Here is a 21,235-nt window from a genome sequence, read left to right on the forward strand (position 1 = left end):
ACGTCCACTCTGATCCAGCAGGGCTGGGCTGCGGGGATTCTGGCGAGGGCCCGGGAGAGGCCTCCGCAGCAGGAAGCCGTTCCGGAGCCGAACCCGGCCGCCCCTGTAATCCAGAAAGACTGAAGCGACCTCTAGGTGTACCCCGCAATGGAAACGTTTATTAGGCCCTGCATTTGGTTAGGGGAAGGAAGCGACCGCGCTTCCCAGTTCATAAAGATACACCAACGGCTTGGACCGGGGGCCCGAGACTCGAGGGCAGCGGCGTTTCCCCCCGGGGACGCGCCCACGAGCGGCGCGCGGAGCCCCTGCGTCACAGCGCCCGCGCTCCGCACTCCCCGAGCCCGGCTGGTCCCTGGCGGCTCCCGGCGCGAGCCCCCGCCCAGCTGACCCGCCGCTCTCCCCGCCGCTTGCTCCGCCGGGCTTGCAGGGCCCCGCCGCCGCCATGTCGGGCTCGTTCGACAGGATCTCAACGACCTGCTCTCTGACGGCAGCGGCTGCTCCAGCCTCCCGAGCCAGCCGTGCAACGATGTCACCCCGCGGATCTACCTGGGCAACGCGTAACCGATGCTGGGGTGGCGGCGTAGCGAGGCGTGGGGCGGGGGAGCCGGGGCGCTGTTGCCCCTCCGGGAGCCACAGCGGGGGCTTGGGAGGGGGCTGGAGTCGACGCCACCCCAGCGCGTGGGGCCGAGGGACCGTAAACCTGCCCGGCCGGGCGCGGCCCTTCCCGGTCGCAGGGTGCACGGAGCCCGGGGGTCGAGCTGTTGGGGCTTGGCCTTGGGCGGGGTCGCGGCTACCATGTTCACCTATCGGGTGGCCCTTGGCCGCCTGGCCGGTCTCCTGCCCGCGCGTCATGTGACAGCTGCCTGGTTTGCAGTGAGGTCACCGCGGAATGTCTGCCTTCGCCGCCATGGCCACGGGCTGACGTCGCAATTCGGGCGTGGAATTTTCCTGGCCGGGCAGTCCCGGATCAGGGAACTTAAACACCCCAAACGAGGCAGTCCGGGGAGCTGGGCCGGGATTTCCAGGCCTCTTCTCCCACCTTCCAGATGTGGTTTGATTTACATGAGATTCTAGAACGGTCCAGTGATAAGCCCCTTAAGGACCTGAGCCACCACCTAGAAAAGGCTCTTGGCCTTTCATCCCCAGGAAATGCATTTATTCTTGATCATTTATGAGTTCTTCTTACCAGATTGATTACCCCATTTTCTATTACTCAAACTACTAGTAAGAATTTTTTATTTAAATTTTAAATTTTTTCTAATGAGAGTGTCTAATCAGCAGGAGGGAACCAGTGTTAGCATTCTGAGATGTGAAATAGGACCCGCGAGAAAGAACAGATTAGCATGCCAGGACAGCCTCGGAAAGGCTCAGGCTGGATTTTCATGAGACTCTGAGGACCCAGTTACCATAATCCTAAGCTCCACGCCTCAGCCCAAGGATGGCATGTTGAAAACTCAAAACTAACCCTCCTCCCATTTCAGAGGAAGAAATGGTGGCTCAGAGTGTCTGAGGGAGTACGAGGACAGAGTCCATGTCTTGTTCGTGTCTGTATTCCTTGACCTCCGCTAAGACCTGCTGCTTAGCCCGCCAAGGACTGCCACAGAAATGGGGGTCATCGTGGAACTAGAAGGGGTCCAGCAGTCAGGACCCAACCTCCTGGGGACAGTTCTCATCCGTTCCATCATTCATTCACTAGTCTGAGCAACTACTGTGTGTCAGGCACTGTACAATGTTCATTCATAGTAGAGATAGAAATAATGATAACAGTAAATTTGTTGAATGTTGAATTATTAATAGTATTAGAGAAGGGAGATGAACGGGAGTGACTCTTCAAAGTGTATTTTTCTATCAGCCACTGCTTTACAGTCTTGTGCAGTGTCCTAAGCAGGAATAGATAAAACAGTCCTACAGTGTCAGCCAAAGTCTTCAGGAATTGCAGAGCTCTGGAGATACCCTCCTGCCTGAGGCAGCAGGTGGGCCTTGTTAGCCTCAGGAACCCTGCCTGCTCGGGCAGCTTGGCCATTCAGCTGTCACCACTTCCCAAGTGGAAGCCAAGGTTGTGCACACCTGGTGTAGCCAGCGTGGCAACTGCTGATGGCTACTGTAGAAAATACATTCCTTGCCCTCTAAGCACATCTGACCTTGGCTTGGCCAGCGGTATGAGGGTTGCTCAGCAGGGAGGATCAGTGGGCACCAGGCACCAAGAGGACTTGGGCTGCATCCCCTTAACAAAATCAGGGCTGCAGCTGTGTCCTCACACAGCAGAGACAGAGCCTGTGTAAGCCACATTTGCCAGGCCTTGCAGCAGATGTGGGCATGAGAGACAGAGTGAGGTGGAAGATAGAGCGGGGCTGGATGTCGGAAGAAAGGAGGTCTTCTCACAGCTCTGCTGCCAGTAGCACGTGGGGCATGTGCCCATCCCTCTGCCCGTCCTGTTGAGTCAGAGTTCAAGCTCTGTTCAGTGGGGATGCTGCCATCCTTGTTCCTCATAGGGCTGCTCATAGTGGGCAAACAAGATCACATAGGCGGTGGCATTTTACAAAGTATAAACTGCCATTTCGACTGGGATGTTTTGTCAGATGAAATAAAGGGCCTTTTCACCATTCAGATCAATTACTATTATTATTATTTTAAAACTTTTTTTTCTTTTTTAGAGACGGAGTCTCGCTCTGTCAACCAGGCTGGAGTGCAATGGCACAATCTTGGCTTATTGCAACCCTACCCCCCAGGTTCAAGCAATTCTCCTGTCTCAGCCTTCTGAGTAGCTGGGATTACAGGCGTTTGCCACCATGCCTGCCTAGTTTTTCACCATGTTGGCCAGGCTGGTCTCGAACTCCCCACCTTAGGTGATCCACCCGCCTCAGCCTCCCAAAGTGCTGGGATTACAGGCATGAGCCACCACATCCGCATGAGCCTTAGATAAATTATTTTGTAACTTCCCATAGTTCTGTTACGGCCACTTGCTCCCCAAATACTAAATAATCCAAGAGAGCTTTGGAAATGTGGCCAGTGGGATGTGGCAGGTAGGATCCCTCTAGAAGGCAGGGAGGGGGCTCCCTGGCATGTGACGGATTTATTCTTCTGCACTCATTCACCGCTTATTTATCCAGCACCTACTATGTAGCAGGTACTGTAGCAGGTGTCAGGGAAACAGACTTGAAGCGGACATGGGTCCTCTCTCAAGGAGCTCACAGCCTGGATGTGTAAGCACAGTCAAGCATTAGAATCGTAGCGTTCACTACAGTGTCAGGCTCTGGCCATGGAATAGCCCACTTAATACTCATAACAACCTCAGGGAGAAGGTACTGTTACCCCATTTTACAGAGGGGAAACCGAGGCACAGAAGGCTTAAGGCTTAAGGTTGCCTGGCTAGTGACCGGACTGGAGGCAGACCCAGTTATTCTGGTTCCAGAGCCCATTTTTAGCCAGTTGGCTATGTACACCCACACCACAGCTCAGGGAGCATGGGGCCACATGGATTGGAGGGGAGACAAACACTGCAGAGGGTGTGAAAGATGAGAGGGCGCATATCTCCAGAGAGGGTGGGAAAGAGCGTTCCAGACAGAGGGGACAGCGTGGCTATGAAAGCACAAGTCTATTTGGGGAAGCTGCTGGCAATCCGCTATGGCCCGAGTGAGGGAAGAGGTCATAAGATGAGGCAGAAGAAGCTGGCAGGGGCCAGAGCATGGAGGGGTTCCTTGCTTTGCCAAGCAGCTTAGATCCTTCTCCATCTTCCTGCTGCTGGGGCTGCCATTTGGTTGGTTAATCATACCCCCAATTGTCTCCCATCCAGGTCTGTGGCGCAGGATATCCCCAGGCTGCAGAAACTGGGCATCACCCACGTCCTGAACGTGGCTGAGGGCAGGTCCTTCATGCACGTCAACACCAATGCCAACTTCTACAAGGACTCCAGCATCACCTACCTGGGTATTAAGGCCAATGACACACAGGAGTTCAACCTCAGCACTTACTTTGAAAGGGCTGCTGACTTCATTGACCAGGCTTTGGTGCAAAAGAATGGTAAGGGACTTGCTGCCAGGAAAAGATGGGAGGCAGCGTTGAAGGACCGTCCCTGTGGAAAACAGGCCCACAACAGGTGTCTTCTGGGAAACCCCCTCATTTCCTATCTTCTGTGGTCAATGACAGACCATAGAAGATAGGAAATGAGGGTCTCTTTCTGTGGGTCTCTCTCTGCTCACCTGGCTGCCTGTCCAGTGGACCCAGGTGTCACAGGATGTGCAACTCATTCACGCAATGGCAGCTCCAGGGACCTTGCGTTTGATCGCACTTTGGCTGGGGCTTGGTTTCCAGTTGCTTACACACCCCCCATTTAAACAGCTGTAATGATGAGGAAAATATGCTAACGTGCATGGTGAGAAGGCCTGCGGTGAAGGAGCAAGGGGGCTGGTTGATCTGGGGATGGTTGATTCGGGGTTGGTTGATTCAGCAGCTCCACGGTGGCATCTGGACCAGACCCCTTTCCCTTCGTTTTTTATTTTCGAGACAGAATCTCCCTCTGTTGCCCAGGCTGGAGTGCAGTGGTGTAATCTCAGCTCACTGCAACCTCTGCCTCCTGGGTTCAAGCATTCTCCTGCCTCAGCCTCCCAAGTAGCTGAGACTACAGGCACATGGCACTGCGCCTGGCTAATTTTTGTATTTTTAGTAGAGATGGGGTTTCACCATATTGCCCAGGATGGTCTCAATCTCTTGAACTCCTGATCTGTCCACCTTGGCCTCCCAAAGTGCTAGGATTACAGGCATGAGCCACTGCGCCAGGGGGCCCTTTCCCTTTCTCTCTTCTGCCACCTGTGTTGGGTGTTCCTCTCATGGTCCCAAGATGGTGTCAGGTTATCCCCTCCCAGTAGGACAAAGGGCAGCAGATGAGGCACTGCAGTCATCTCTTCCCACGTTTTTCTCTCTCTCCCTTTTTTTGTAAGTCAGAGTTTCGCTCTTGTTGCCCAGGCTGTAGCGCAATGGCATGATCTTGGCTCATTGCAACCTCCGCCTCCCAGGTTCAAGCCATTCTTCTGCCGCAGCCTCACAAGTAGCTGGGACTACGGCAAGCACCACCATCTGGCTAATTTTTCTATTTTTAGTAGAGATGGGATTTCTCCATATTGGCCAGGCTGGTCTCAAACTCCCAACCTCAGGTGATCCACCCATCTTGGCCTCCCAGAGTGCTGGGATTATGGTGTGAGCCACCTTGCCTGGCCACTCTTCCCTTTTTTTAAGGAGACAGAGTCTTGCTATGTTGCCTAGACTGGTCTTCTCCAACTCCTGGGCTCAAGCAATCCTCTCACCTCAGCTTCCCGAGTAGCTGATACTACAAGCAGGTGCCACCCTGCCTGGCCTCTCTCTTTTTCTAAGAGCAAGTAAAACATTCCCCAGAACCCCCACTCACATCTCACTGGCTAGGGATTCACATGACGGCCTGGCAAAGGGAAACAAAGGTAGCTGTGGTCAGCTTAGGTTGGCAGTCAGCAAAGCACAGACCCCCCTGGGCAAATCTTCCAGCCATTTAAATAACTTCCTGCAGCCTCCAAATATAAGGTCAGACTGCGGGAGAACTACCAAGGCGCTGGCCGTCACCAAGGCATTCCGGCAAGAAGCCCGAGAAGGCCGCAGAGCAGACATCAGCTGAGGCTGGGCCACTCGCCCTTTCTCCCTTTCTGCTTTTAGCTGTTTTTCTTTTTTTTTTTTTGAGATGATGTTTTGCTCTTTTTACCCAGTTGCTGGAGTGCAATGGCGCTATCTCGGCTCACTGCAACCTCCACCTCCCGGTTCAAGCAATTCTGCCTCAGCCTCCCGAGTAGCTGGGACTACAGGCACGCGCCACCATGACCAGCTCATTTTTGTATTTTTAGTAGAGACGGGGTTTCACCTTGTTGACCAGTATGGTCTCGATCTCTTGACCTTGTTATCCACCCGCCTCGGCCTCCCAAAGTGCTGGGATTACAGGCGTGAGCCACTGCACCTGGCTTTTAGCTGTTTTTCTCAGCTCCTTCCTTTACCTCTCCCTCCCTCTGCACCCCACACCCTCCCAGGAAAAGGACCCCACAAAGTGTGATCAGCCTTGCCTCTACCACACTGATGCTTCTTGAGCCTGGCAGCCTCACGTCAGAATGATTTCCAGGACACAGAATGTTCTAGACCACTGGACAGCACGCGCTCAGGGCTCAGAGAGAAGCTTCACTGTGGGAGAATCTGCAGACTTTGCTGACAGGCCCCCCATGGTCCTTCCAGGTCACCCCCTCCACTCTGGCTGCGCTAAGCTCCTCAGCCTGTGTAGACACGGGCCGGCCCAAGGGGAAGGATTCTGCTGTTCTCGTGTAGTATCGATGGGCCATTCACTCGCGGAGTTTTGAGCTCTCCGACTTTGTTTCCTCTTTCCAAACAACTAGGAACATGCCCTTTTTGCACCTCCTGTCTCAGTCCAGGTGTGCTGGGTTTTCAGTCTGAAAAGTTCTCTCTGCCTCTTCCTACCCTATCCTCGGGCAAACTCCACCTCATCCTTGGCACGGTGGCCTCTCTTCCATGAAGCCTGCCCTCAGCCTGGGTCCACTTTATTCCTTGTCTGCCTCTTTAGCCCCTGGTGTAGCATCAGGTCCATAGTATGTACACTGCAGATGATAAATGAGCAAGTGATGATGAATTCCACGGGCTCTAATGCCAAGTATAAATGCTTCTAAGAAAGAGAGGCCAAGTGAGTCAACAGAAATATGTTGGCCTCCGACAGTGTGTGGGACCCAGGGACTCATCACAGAGAGCTGGGTGGGGTGCCTGAGAGTGCTCAAGAGGGAGTTACTTCCAGCAGGGAAAATCAAGGGAGGCTTCATGGAGGAGGTGGCATCTGGGCTGAGCCTAGGGTAATGAGAGGTTGAACTGTCCCCTTTCCCAGTAGGCTCTGTGTGCACTGGACCTACATGCAAAATATGTTCTAGATGGTGAGGTGGCTGCTCTGCAGAGGGTCTCATTCCTAGGGCGTGGCAGCGGGGGCCCCACTCTGAATATTTTGGGCGTATAGGCCGGAGGGTGAATAGGCAGGAAAGGGGAGGCCTCCTGCTTTTTTTTTTTTTGAGGTGGAGTTTCGCTCTTGTTACCCAGGCTGGAATGCAATGGTGCGATCTCGGCTCACTGCAACCTCCGCCTCCTGGGTTCAAGCAATTCTCCCGCCTCAGCCTCCTGAGTAGCTGGGATTACAGGCACGCACCACCATGCCCAGCTAATTTTTTGTATTTTTAGTAGAGATGGGGTTTCACCACGTTGACCAGGATGGTCTCGATCTCTTGACCTCGTGATCCACCTGCCTCAGCCTCCCAAAGTGCTAGGATTACAGATTCCTGCTTCTTGATTTGGAAGGCATTAGGAAAATAGAGTGGTGTTTTGCGGGTAGGGTGATGGGAGCAGAAAAGACTGTTGGACTCTGGGCTAGCAGATTTCTTGCCAAACAATGCCCTTATAGAGGTGTTAGTAGGTAATAATTCACTCAGCTAGTCAGCAAATATTTATTGAGCAGATAGTGTATGCTAGAGATTATAATGCATCCAAAAATCAATGCCCCACATTTCTTACCTTTTTTATTTTTTTTTGACATAGTCTCGCACTTGTTGCCCAGGCCCAGGCTGAAGTGCAGTGGCTCGATCTCGGCTCCCTGCAACCTCCACGTCCTGGGTTCGAGCAATTCTCCTGCCTCAGCCTCTGAGTACCTGGGAGTAGAGGTGCCGGCCACCATGGCCAGCTAATATTTGTATTTTTAGTAGAGACAGGGTTTCGCCACCTTGGCCAGGCTGGTCTTGAACTCCTGACCTCAGGTGATCCACACACCCAGCCTCCTGAAGTGCTGGGATCACTGTGCCCAGCCATTTCTTGCTCTTAAGGAACTCATCTTCTCGGAGAGAAGAGTCGACCTGTGCATGGCTGGCAGTGACACAGGACCAGGGCTGCTGTAGTTGAGGATGTACCAGGTGCCACCAGAGAGTCCTGGGTAGTGTTTATTGAGTGCTCATGGATGCCGGGTGCTAGCCTAGGGGATGTGTCATTTCCTTTAATCTTCCAACCACCTGGGCAATGGGTACTATTGGCCAGATAAGAAAACTGAGGCACGTTGAGGTTAGGTGGATCACAAGTTAATAACCAGAGTATTGGTCAGGATTCTCTAGAAAAAGCAGAACTAATAGAATATACAGTTGGTCCTCTGTACCCATGGGTTCCACATCTGTGGATTCAACCAACCACAGACTGAAAATATTAAACTGCATAAAAGGATGTTATGTCTGTACTGAACCTGTACACACTTGTTCTTGTCATTCTCTAGATGATACAGTATAACTGTTTACATTGTATCGGGTATCATAAGTCATCTGGAGATGATTTAAAGTGTAAAGGAGCATGCGCACAGCTTATGTGCATATGTCCTTTTATATCAGGAACTTGAGCATCTGTGGGTTTGGGTGTCTGCAGGAGGTCCTGGAACTAATTTTCCCGGTGGATGTTGTGAGATGATGTCTATTTATATACACACACACACCATATTAAAATATATATATTTTTATTAAAAAAACCTGTAAATACATATATATATTTTACAAATATATACATAATTATATAATTGTATTTATATATTTAAATCTGTACAATGATATAATTTACATAAAATATATTTAATATAAACATCTAATATAATGTTATACTTTATTATTTTATATAACATAAAATTATAATTGATAAAATTATATGATTATATATCTGCAGGAGGTCCTAGAACCAATCTCCCTGGTAGGTTTTCAGAGATTGTCTCTCTCTCAATCTCTCTCTCGACACATATATATATACACACACACACTTATGCATGTGTATATATATACACACACATACATGTATACGCATACACACATGTATATTCATACATGCACATGCACACGCATGTGCACACATGTATACATGCATATGTGCAGATATGCACATATACACATGCACACGTACACACATGCACATACATATAAACGTGCACACATACATGCACACACGTGCATATACGTAGGCACGTATGTGTGCATTGTGCACATATGCACACATGAATACATACATGTATATGCATGCACCCATGTGTGCATACATGTGTATGTGTATATATGCATATATCCACATATATACACACTGTATTCAAATGTTATATATACATTTTTTAAAAATTTACCCTTATTTTTATTCTTTCCATTGTTCTTTCTTCATTCCTGATGTTTTGGGTTTTCTTCTTTTTTTTTTAATTATATTTTAGGCTTTGGGGTACATGTGAAGAACATGCAAGATAGGTGCATAGGTACACACGTGGCGGTGTGATTTGCTACCTCCCTCCCCTTCACCTATATCTGGCATTTCTCCTCATGCTATCTCTCCCCAACTCCCCATCCCCCGCTGTCCCTCCCCTATTCCCCTCAACAGACCCCAGTGTGTAGTGCTCCCTTCCCTGTGTCCATGTGTTCTCATTGTTCAATACCCACCTATGAGTGAGAACATGTGGTGTTTCATTTTCTGTTCCTGTGTCAGTTTGCTGAGAATGATGTTCTCCAGGTTCATCCATGTCCCTATAAAGGACACAAACTCATCGTTTTTGATTGCTGCATAATATTCCATGGTGTATATGTGCCACATTTTCCCTGTCTGGTCTATCATCGATGGGCATTTGGGTTGATTCCAGGTCTTTGCTATTGTAAACAGTGCTGCAATGAACATTCGTGTGCATGTGTCCTTATAATAGAACGATTTATAGTCCTTTGGATATATACCCAGTAATGGGATTACTGGGTCGAATGGAATTTCTATTTCTAGGTCCTTGTGGAATTGCCACACTGTCTTCCACAATAGTTGAACTAATTTACACTCCCACCAGCAGTGTAAAAGTGTTCCTATTTCACCACATCCTCTCCAGCATCTGTTGTCTCCAGATTTTTTAATGATCGCCATTCTAATTGGCATGAGATGGTATCTCAATGTAGTTTTGATTTGCATTTCTCTAATGGCCAGTGATGATGAGCATTTTTTCATGTTTGTTGGCCTCATGTATGTCTTCTTTTGTAAAGTGTCTGTTCATATCCTTTGCCCATTTTTCAATGGGCTTGTTTGTTTTTTTCTTGTAAATCTGTTTTAGTTCTTTGTAGATTCTGGATATCAGCCCTTTGTCAGATGGGTAAACTGTAAAAATTTTCTCCCATTCTCTGGGTTGCCGATTCACTCTAGTGACTGTTTCTTTTGCCGTGCAGAAGCTGTGGAGTTTCATTAGGTCCCATTTGTCTATTTTGGCCTTTGTTGCCAATGCTTTTGGGGTTTTGGTCATGAAGTCCTTGCCTACTCCTAGGTCCTGAATGGTTTGCCTAGATTTTCTTCTAGGGTTTTTATGGTGTTAGGTCTCATGTTTAAGTCTTTAATCCATCTGGAGTTAATTTTAGTGTAAGGTGTCAGGAAGGGGTCCAGTTTCTGCTTTCTGCACATGGCTAGCCAGTTTTCCCAACACCATTTATTAAACAGGGAATCCTTTCCCCATTGCTTGTTTTTTGTCAGGTTTATCAAGATTGTATGGTTGTAGATATGCTGTGTTGCCTCCGATGCCTCTGTTCTGTTCCATTGGTCTATATCTCTATTTTGGTACCAGTACCATGCTGTTTTGATTACTGTAGCCTTGTAGTATAGTTTGAAGTCTGGTAGTGTGATGCCTCCTGCTGTGTTCTTTTTACTTAGAATTGACTTGGCTATGCAGGCTCTCTTTTGGTTCCATATGAAGTTTAAGGAGGTTTTTTCCAGTTCTGTGAAGAAGGTCATTGGTAGCTTGATGGGGATAGCGTTTCTTGCCTGATTTCTCTGGCTAGAACTTCCAGTACTATATTGAATAGGAGTGGTGAGAGAGGGCATCCTTCTCTAGTGCCAGATTTCAAAGAGAATACTTCCAGTTTTTGCCCATTCAGATGATATTGGCTGTTGGTTTGTCGTAAATAGCTTTTATTATTTTGAGATACGTTCCATCAATACCGAGTTTATTGACAGTTTTTAGGATAAAAGTCTGTTGAATTTTGTCAAAGGCCTTCTCTGCATCAATTGAGATAATCATGATTTTTGTTTTTGGTTCTGTTTATGTGGTGAATTACGTTTATAGACTTGCGTATGTTGAACCAGCCTTGCATCCCCGGGAGAAATCCTACTTGATCATGGTGGATAAGCCTTTTCATGTGCTGTTGCAATCGGCTTGCCAGTATTTTATTGAAGATTTTTGCGTCTATGTTCATCATGGATATTGGCCTGAAGTTTTCTTTTCTTGTTGAGTCTCTGCCAGGTTTTGGTATCAAGATGATGTTGGTCTCATAAAATGATTTGGGAAGGATTCCCTCTTTTTGGATTATTTGGAATACTTTCAGGAGGTATGGTAACAGTTCCTCTTTGTGTGTCTGGTAGAATTTGGCTGTGAACCCATCTGGACCTGGGCTTTTTTTCTGTGGTAGGCTCTTAATTGCTGCCTCAACTTCAGATCTTGTTATTGGTCTATTCATGCTTTTGACTTCTTCCTGGTTTAGGCTTGGGAGGATGCAAGTGTCCAGGAATTTATCCATTTCTTCCAGGTTTACTAGTTTATGTGCATAGAGTTGTTTGTAATATTCTCTGATGATGGTTTGAATTTCTGTGGTGATTTCTGCTTTATCTTTTTTATTGCATCTATTTGGGTATTCTCTCTTCTTTTTTTAATTAATCTGGCTAGTGGTCTGTGTATTTTGTTGATCTTTTCGAAAAACCAGCTCCTGGATTTATTGATTTTTTGAAGGGGTTTTCATGTCTCTATCTCCTTCAGTTCTGCTCTGATCTTAGTTATTTCTCGTCTTCTGCTAGGTTTTGAGTTTTTTTTATCTTGCACCTCTAGCTCTTTCAATTTGGTGATAGGGTGTCAATTTTGGATCTCTCCACTCTTCTCATGTGGGCACTTATTGCTATATATTTTCCTCTAGAGACTGCTTTAAATGTGTCCCAGAGATTCTGGCATGTTGTGTCTTCGTTCTCATTGGTTTCGAAGAACTTCTTTATTTCTGCCTTCATTTCATTGTTTATCCAGTCAACATTCAAGAGCCAGTTGTTCAGTTTCCATGAAGCTGTGCAATTCTGAGTTAGTTTCTGAATTCTCAGTTCTAATTTGATTGCACTGTGGTCTGAGAGACTGTTTGTTATGATTTCAGTTGTTTTGCATTTGCTGAGGAGTGATTTACTTCCAATTATGTGGTCAATTTTAGAGTAGGTGTGATGTGGTGCTGAGAAGAATGTATATTCTGTGGATTTGGGGTGGAGAGTTCTGTAAATGTCTATCAGGTTTGCTTGTTTTAGGTCTAAGTTCAAGCCCTGGATATCCTTGTTAATTTTCTGTCTGGTTGATCTGTCTAATATTGACAGTGGAGTGTTAAAGTCTCCCACTATTATTGTGTGGGAGTCTAAGTCTCTTTGTAAGTCATTAAGAACTTGCCTTATGTATCTGGGTGCTCCTGTATTGGGTCCGTATATATTTAGGATTGTTAGCTCTTCTTCTTGTATCAATCCTTTTACCATTATGTAATGTCCTTCTTTGTCTCTTTTGATCTTTGTTGCTTTAAAGTCTATTTTATCAGAGACGAGAATTGCAACTCCTTCTTTTTTTTGCTCTCCATTTGCTTGATAAATCTTCCTCCCTCCCTTTATTTTGAGCCTTGGTGTATCCTTGCATGTGAGATGGGTTTCCTGGATACAGCACACTGCTGGGTTTTGGCTTTTTATCCAATTTGCCAGTCTGTGTCTTTTGATTGGTGCATTTAGCCCATTTAGATTTAGGGTTAATATTGTTATGTGTAAATGTGATCCTGCCATTTTGATGCTAGCTGGCTGTTTTGCCCATTAGTTAATGCAGATTCTTCATTTTGTTGATGCTTTTTAGCATTTGGTATGTTTTTGGAATGGCTGGTACTGGTTGTTCCTTTTTATGTATAGTGCCTCTTTCAGGAGCTCTTGTAAAGTAGGCCTGGTGGTGACAGAATCTCTGAGTACTTGCTTGTTTGCAAAGGATTTTATTTTTCCTTCACTTATGAAGCTCAGTTTGGCTGGATATGAAATTCTAGGTTGAAAGTTCTTTTCTTTAAAGATGTTGAATATTGTCCTCCACTCTCTTCTGGCTTGTTGGGGTTCTGCCACGAGATCTGCTGTGAGTCTGATGGGCTTCCCTTTGTGGGTAACCCGACCTTTCTCTCTGGCTGCCCATAGCATTTTCTCCTTCATTTCAACCCTGATGAATCTGACGATTTTGTGTCTTGGGATTGCTCTTCTTGCGGAATATCTTTGTGGGGTTCTCTGTATTTCCTGGACTTGAATATTGGCCTGCCTTGCTATGTTGGGGAAATTTTCCTGGATAATATCCTGAAGAGTATTTTCCAGCTTGGATTCATTCTCTTCATCACATTCAGGTACACCTATCAAACGTAGATTAGGTCTCTTCACATAGTCCCACATTTCTTGGAGACTTTGTTCATTCCTTTTCATGCTTTTTTCTCTAATCTTTTCTTCTCGTTTTATTTTATTGAGTTGATCTTTTTGACCTCTGATATCCTTTCTTCTGCTGGTCAGTTCGGCTGTTGAAACTTGTGCATGCTTCGCGAAGTTCTCGTGTTGTGTTTTTCAGTTCCATCAATTCACTCATATTCCTCTCTAAGTTGTACATTCTTGTTATCATTTCCTCAAATCTTTTTTCAGGGTTCTTAGTTTCTTTGCATTGAGTTATAACATGTTATTTTAGCTCACAGAAGTTACCCACCTTCTGAAGTCTGATTCTGTCATTTCATCACACTCATTCTCCATCCAGTTTTGTTCCCTTGCTGGTGAGGAGTTGTGATCCCTTGTAGGAGGAGAGGTGTTCTGGTTTCGGGTGTTTTCCTCCTTTTTGCGCTGGTTTCTTCCCATCTTTGTGGATTTATCCACCTGTCATCTGTGTAGTTGCTGATTTTCAGACTGGGTCTCTGAGTGGACATCCAGGTTGTTGATGATGAAGTTATTTCTGTTCCTTAGTTTTCCTTCTAACAGTCTAGCCCCTCTGCAATAGGACTGCTGAGGTCCACTCCAGGCCCTGCTTGCCTGGGGATCACCTGCAGCAGCTGCAGAACAGTAAGGGTTGCTACCAGTTTCTTCTTCTGCTATCTTTGTCCCAGAATGATGCACGCCAAATGTCAGTCTGATCAGTCTTTCGTGAAGTGACTCTTTGATATGTGGGGGTCAGGGAGCTGCTCAAGGAGACAGTCTGTTCTTTATAGGAGCTCAGGTGTTGAGATGTGAGCTCCTTTGTTCTTTCAGAGCTGCTAGGCAAGTACATTTAAATCTGCTGCAGCAGAACTCATAAACCACCTTTTTTTCCCCAGGTGCTCTGTCCCGGGCAGTTAGGGCTTTATTTAAGAGTGTCTGTTGTGCTGCTTCCTTTTTTTTTCAGGCCTCCCTGCCCAGCAAGGAGGCAGCCTAGTCACTGTCTGCCTGCGGAGGCTTTTCTGAGCTCCACCCTGCTGCCATTTAGCTTCCCTGTAGTCCTGTTTTTCTGGGTGTGGTTAGAACTGCCTCAGCAATGGTGGCCTGCCTCTGTAATGGTGGACTCTCTCTGGTATGGCTGGTTGCCTCGGCAATGGCAAGCCACCTCAGCAATGGTGGACTACCTTCGTAGGGGTGGAGTGCCTCGGTAATGGTGGACGGCCCTCCCCTACCAAGCTGCACCGTCCTGGGTTCAGCTGTGCTTGCTGTAAAACTCTCAACCCCAAGCATTTCCAGTTGCTGTTTTTTTTTGTTTCTTTCTTTGGGGGTGGCACCCGCTGAGCCTGATCACCTGGCTCCCTGCCTCAGAGCGTTTTTTTTTTTTTTTAAGTTGAATGGCTGACTCTCTCCCAGGTGTTCCAGTGCACCTGCTGAAAGGGCGCCGGGATCTGTGTGATTTCCTATGTGGCAACCCACTGTGCTGGTTGAAACAACGGCGCTGCCTGGGAATCTCCTGGCCTGTCTCCCGGTTTCATATCTGTGTAATCAGGTGAATGGGCGAATCTGCCTTCCCGGAGCACCAATTGCCAGCTTATAAGGGCCACCAGACCAGTATATTTTGTACGGAGAGCCACCATGCTGCGGCACTAGCAAAACAGCTGCGCTGGCTGAAACAGCCATGCTGGCAACCTGTAGGGGTCCTTCACCTGGGAATCTCCTGGTCTGTGGGCAATAAAGATCCATGTGGAAATGCAGTGTCCAGTCACCCTCTATGCTTTCTCTGGGAGCTGCAATCCTGAGGTGCTCCTAAAGGGCCATCTTGGATCGACTTCTGACCTCAGTTTATATATACATATTTTTATTAAAAAACAGGTATATATTATATAATATACATATTTTATAAATATATACTTAATTATATAATTGTAATATATTTTATATAATGCATACATAAATATATTAATATAAATACATAATAAAATTATAATTATATAATATATAATATAAAAATATATAATTACAATATATAATGTGGTTCATCAAACAGTTGAAGATGTAAATCTCAGTGAGCTGAGATTGTGCCATTGCACTCCAGTCTGGGAGCTGCCCCCATCCTCGGCTCCCAGGGCCTCTGCCATGCAGGCTTTTTTTTCTTTGAGATGGAGTCTTGCTCTGTTGCCCAGGCTGGCCCACTGAAACCTTCGACTCCCAGGTTCAAGCGATTCTCCTGCCTCAGGCTCTCGAGTAGCTGGGATTACAGGCATGCATCACCACACCCAGATAATTTTTCATCTTTAGTAGAGATGGGGTTTCACCATGTTGGCCAGGCTGGTCTCGAACTCCTGACCTCATGATCCACCCACTTCAGCCTCCCAAAGGGCCGGAATTACAGGTGAGAGCCTCCGTGCCTGGCCCCATGCAGGCTTCTGACAGCACAGATGGTTTCACTTCTCTCCTGCTCTGTGGGCTCAGTGTGCTGCTCTGTGTCATTCTGCCAAGTGGCTGCTCATTCTTTGTATTTACCCTTTCTACTGGGATGGGCCTTTTGGGACTCTAGCTGGGGCCGTGATATACAGTGATGCTGGTGTAAGCACCAACATATGCCCAGTTGTGGATGGGAGCTGTCCTTGGACAGCCTTCTACCCCCTGGGAAGTGGTGGAACAGGAACTCAGGGTGCCTCTACCCCCTCCCCAGACCTGATCCCTTTCTCTGACTGACAGCACCATCCAGGCAAAATTAGAGCACCAAATAGTTTTCTTCTCAATCTTAAAGCAGTATACCTTTGCACAGGCTCGTCTGTTTCCCTACCCCTCTGAGTTATCCTGAAACCACCACCTACAAATAAGGGGACTTATCTAGAAGACCTCTAAGGTCCCTTTTGGCCCTGAGGGGGGTCTCTAATAATCCCCACTTGGAATTCAGCACCGTCAGGAAATTATGGGTAACGTGAGTCATAATATGATGGCCAGCAGGTGGCGCTGCCTTCTAACTATGGTGATGGATGGTTCGGAAAGGGAATGTTGGTGCCTTTTGTGCCACAAGATGCTACTGTTTTAATGGAGAAAAAAAAAAAAAAGCACTGACCTTAAATATGAAGACATGAGCTTTTCTTGAAGGAAATTTTCTTTTTCACAGAACTGATGTCAAGAATCACTGAAGAGCCAACAGAGATGGTCCTTCCAAGTCAAGGTTTCATCCTGATTGGAAATAGAGGACATTTCAGGTTGAGAGAATAGATTGGTTGGAAACTTAACTCTGGTTGCCTCTTAACTCTGCGAAATTTTGGGGTAGTTTGTGAAAGAATGAATTTTCTAGACAGAAAAGGGAGAGCTACCAAATTGTTTTTTTAAAGGAAGTTTAATGTCCATTGTATCACAAATCAGTGTTAAAACACAAAAACTGTAGCCAAAATAAATGTATTACATTACAAAGGTATTGTCTTTTTGTCCTTCTTATAGTTGGATTTTCTTTTACGTTTTTAGGCTGTGTTTTGTATGCTTAGCTTTTATATTTGCTTTTTCTAACTTTTTAAAAATAATCATCTAAAACATAGCCGTCCTGAGCTAGTTACAAGTTCCGTGATGGTCCCGTTTATGCAGTAGATATCGATAAACATCTCTCCAGTACCAGAAATGTTCTGTTGGGAATATTCTTAGGTAGAATGGCCCACCTGAATGAGGGAGGTAAGATCTGTGCTCCCGGCTGGGCGCGGTGGCTCACACCAGTAATCCCAGCACTTTGGGAGGCTGAGGAGGGTGGTTCACCTGAGGGAATTCAAGACCAGCCTAAGAAACCCCGTTTCTACTAAAGATACAAAAAATTAGCCAGGCATGGTGGTGCGTGCCTGTAATTCTAGCTATTTGGGAGGCTGAGGCAGGAGAATCACTTGAACCCAGGAGGTGAAGGTTGTGGTGAGCTGAGATCGCACCATTGTATTCCAACCTGGGCAACGAGTGAAAATCCATCTAAAAAAAAAAAAATTTGTGCTCCTAAGAAAGCAGGGGGCTGGGTTGTTCATTTCAAGGTAGCCTCACATGATGACTTGGTGGCATTTTGGGATTTGAGTGATCCTGCAAATGTGCAGTCCCCAAATATATCCCCTTCCCCAGATGCCTTAAATTCTACTATTGGTGCTATGTTCCTTTGAATATAAAGTCTTAGAGAAAGTGGGTGCCTTTTCCCTCAGACAGAAGTCTGGGCAGAGAAAGCCCCTCGAGGTTCCTGCTCCCTTTTATCACATGAAGCGATTGGACTCAGTCACTGTCAGACCTCTGACAACGTAATCTTTATGGTTCTACGTGAAATCTTAAAATAGAGCACTAAAATATAAAACAGGTAAAAGTGTTTTTAAAACTATTTTCATTACAAATAATACTTATGTACATAGTAATACACTTAAACAATGCAAAAGGGCTTATAAGGAAAAGTCACTTGTTCCAAACCTTCAATTTCTCTCTCATAAGTATCTTTCCAGAAAAATCTCAAGCATATATAAGCATACACACGTGCATACATGTGTGTATAGATAACTGTGCATCGTTGTTTTGCTTATATTTTAGTTATTTTTTATAGTTCTACCCCATTCATCTTAACAGCTGCAAAGCATTCCATTGTGTATGGATATGCAAATAAAGACAAGGTGATTTGGACATACCTCAATGCAGGCTACTGCCTAAAAGCAGAAGTTTGCCTTCCCAACCCAGATATTTTCTTTTTACTGCCTACCAGTGGGAGCAAAATCTGTTTTAAAATGCAGCTGGTGAGGAGAATCCTCAGTTTCCATTAATTAGAGATAGGGGCCTCCTCCAGAACTGAGGAGAGGATGAAACCAGACGACCTTTGAGGTTCCTTCCGGATCAAAGATTCTACAATCCCAAGAAGTCAAAGGAGCATCACATACTTTCCAAATTTGGCTTGTCTTTCAAAGTCTGGTCCACAAGCCACCACATCTTACCATGAGGATCCCAGACCCACCCCAGGGGAAAAAGATTGTTCTCTCCTTTGAAGACCCATAAGAAAATTGTCCTTTAAAAAAAATGCATCTGGTGAAGATGTGGAACCACAGGAACTCTTTGTTTCGGTGGGGAATGCAAAATGGTACAGCCCCTTTGGAGGACAGTTTGCAGGTTAGTTTTTTGCAAAACAAAACATACTTTTACTGCACAGTCCAGCAGTCATGCTCCTTGGTATTTATCCAAATGATTTGAAAACTCATGTTTATATAAAAACCTGTACACAGCCAGGCGTGATGGCTCATGCTTGTAATCCCAGCACTTTGGGAGGCTGAAGTGGGCAGATCATTTGAGGTTTGAGACCAGCCTGGCCAACATGGGGAAACCCCTTCTCTACTAAAAGTACGAAAATTAGCCAGGTGTGGTAGTGTTCACCTGTAATCCCACCTACTCAGGAAGCTGAGGCAGGAGAATCACTGGAACCCAGGAGGCGGAGGTTGCAGTGAGCTGAGATTGCGGCACTGCACTCCAGCTTGGGAGACACAGCAAGACTCCATCTTCAAACAAAACAAAACCACAAAAAAGCCCTGCACAACATGTTTCACCACCTTTATTCATAATTGCCAGAACTTGAAAGCAACCAAGATGTCCTTCAGAAGGTGACAGTAGGTGACTAAACTGTCCTATGCCAAGAGGTTGGAATATTACTCAGTGCTAAAAAGAAATATGCTGTTGATGCCATGAAAAGACATGGAGGAGCCTCAAATGCATTTTACTAAGTGAAAGATGCCAATCTGAAAAGACTGTGTCTAGGTATGATTCCAACTCTATATGACATCCTAGAAAAGGCAAAAAGGAAGGTACAGGAAGAAGATCAGTAGTTTCCAGGGGTTGGGGAAAGTCAGGGGAGGATGAACAGGCAGAGCACATAGTTTTTTTGGATAATGAAAATACTGACCATCTGTGACACTATAATGGTAGGTGTCTGTCATTATACATTTGTCCAAAGCCATAGGATGTACAACACTAATGCTGTGATGTAAACCACGGACTTCAGGGAATAATGTGTCATGTAGGTTGATCAATCAGCAAATGCACCACTCTGGTGGCTGGATGTCAATAGTGGGGGTGGCTGTACATGTGTGAGCACAGGAGGTACATGAGAAATCACTGTATTGTCCCCTTAATTTTGATGTGAACCTAAAACTGCTCCAGAAAAAAATAAATTCCTTTTAGGAAAAATCATGTGAACGTTTTTTCAGTGGCACTGATCACCTTCTACCTCAAAGTGGAGTTGTTTGGATGCAGAGTTTATTTCTTCCCTGGTATCTGAGCTCCTGGAAAGGGAGTGCATGTCTCCCTTGCTTTATTAAATGTTTGGCAAGTGAACATAGGAAGAATCAACCCGATAGAAACAAAAGATATAAATCTTCACATGGAAAAACAGCTTTTCTAAAAATTAAAGTACAACTATTCAATTTTTAAAAAATCGTCTGAGTGCAGTGGCTCCCGCCTGTAAGCCCAGCACTTTGGGAGGCCAAGGCGGGCAGATCATCCGAGGTAAGGTGATCAAGATCAGCCTGACCAACATGACGAAACCCTGTCTCTACTAAAAAAAAATACAAAAATTAGCCGGGCATGGTAGTGGGAGCCTGTAGTCCCAGCTACTTGGGAGGCTGAGGCAGGGAGAATTGCATGAACCCAGGAGGAGGAGGTTGTGTGGGCCGAGATCAGGCCACTGCACTCCAGCCTGGGTGACAGAATGACTCTGTTAAAAAAAAAAAATCAACAGCCCAAACCCAGTACAACAGTCTGATTTATGTGTTGAACTGCATTTCTCTCAAATGCATATATTGAAGTCATAAGCTGCAGTACCTGAGAATGTGACTTTATTTGGAAACAGGGCTGTTACAGATGTGATTCGTTAAGATGAGGTAATTAGGCTGGGCCTAATCTGCCTGGCATCCTTAGAAAAAAGGGAAAATTCAAATACAGAGAGGATGCCATGTGAAGATGAAGGCGGAGATTGGAGCTGATGCTTCCGCAAGCCAGTGAATGCCAAAGCTCCTCAGCAGCCAGCAGAAGGCAAGTGTAAGGCCTTCCTCACTGTCCTTGAAGGAACCAACTCTGCATCTTGAACTCGCACTCCTAAACTCCAGCTCTGAGACGGCTTCTGTTGCTGATCCCGCCCAGTGTGTGGTACCGACTGACGGCAGCCTCAGCAAAGTGCCACCTATGGGGGCCTCTGTGTTGTGGGCGAGGGCGGGGACCTGGCTGAGTCTTCTGGAAAACAGCCCTGCAGTACCCTCATCAGACCCACCAACTCTTCACTCCCTCAGACACAGCATTCACTTCTAGAAATAACTCTCAAGTTTTTTTTTGTTTTACTTTGTGGAATACTACTCAGCCAAAAAAAGGGAAAAAAGGAACATGTTACTGATATGTACAACTTGGATAACCCTCCAGGAAATTATGCTGAGTGAAAAAAAAATCCCCGAAGGCTACATACAAATTTATTCCATTTATATAACTTTTTTTTTTTAACAGTCTCACTCTGTCACCCAGGCTAGAGTGCAGTGGCTCAATCTCAGCTCACTGCAACCTCTGCCTCCCGGGTTCAAGTGATTCTCTTGCCTTAGCTTCCTAAGTAGCTGGGACTACAGGTGGGCACCACCACACCAAGCTAATTTTTGTATTTTTATTAGAGAGAGTGTTTTGCCATGTTCGCCAGGCTGGTCTTGAACTCCTGACCTCAAGTGATTCAGCTGCCTCAGTC

At 46.2% G+C, this 21,235-nt stretch overlaps 1 protein-coding gene across 1 annotated transcript; it reads left to right on the forward strand.

The window, feature by feature from the left end:
* Positions 1 to 387: 387 nt before the first annotated feature.
* On the forward strand, positions 388 to 16,938 carry LOC118151388 (dual specificity protein phosphatase 3; the record flags this gene model as incomplete). The annotated part of the gene is made up of 3 exons (XM_035290945.3): positions 388 to 557; positions 3,794 to 4,020; positions 16,643 to 16,938. Coding segments are annotated over 3 exons (498 nt in total), but the record flags the coding sequence as incomplete, so codon positions are not given.
* Positions 16,939 to 21,235: the final 4,297 nt, after the last annotated feature.

Source organism: Callithrix jacchus, chromosome 1, assembly GCF_049354715.1.
Source record: "Callithrix jacchus isolate 240 chromosome 1, calJac240_pri, whole genome shotgun sequence".
NCBI lineage: Eukaryota > Metazoa > Chordata > Mammalia > Primates > Cebidae > Callithrix > Callithrix jacchus.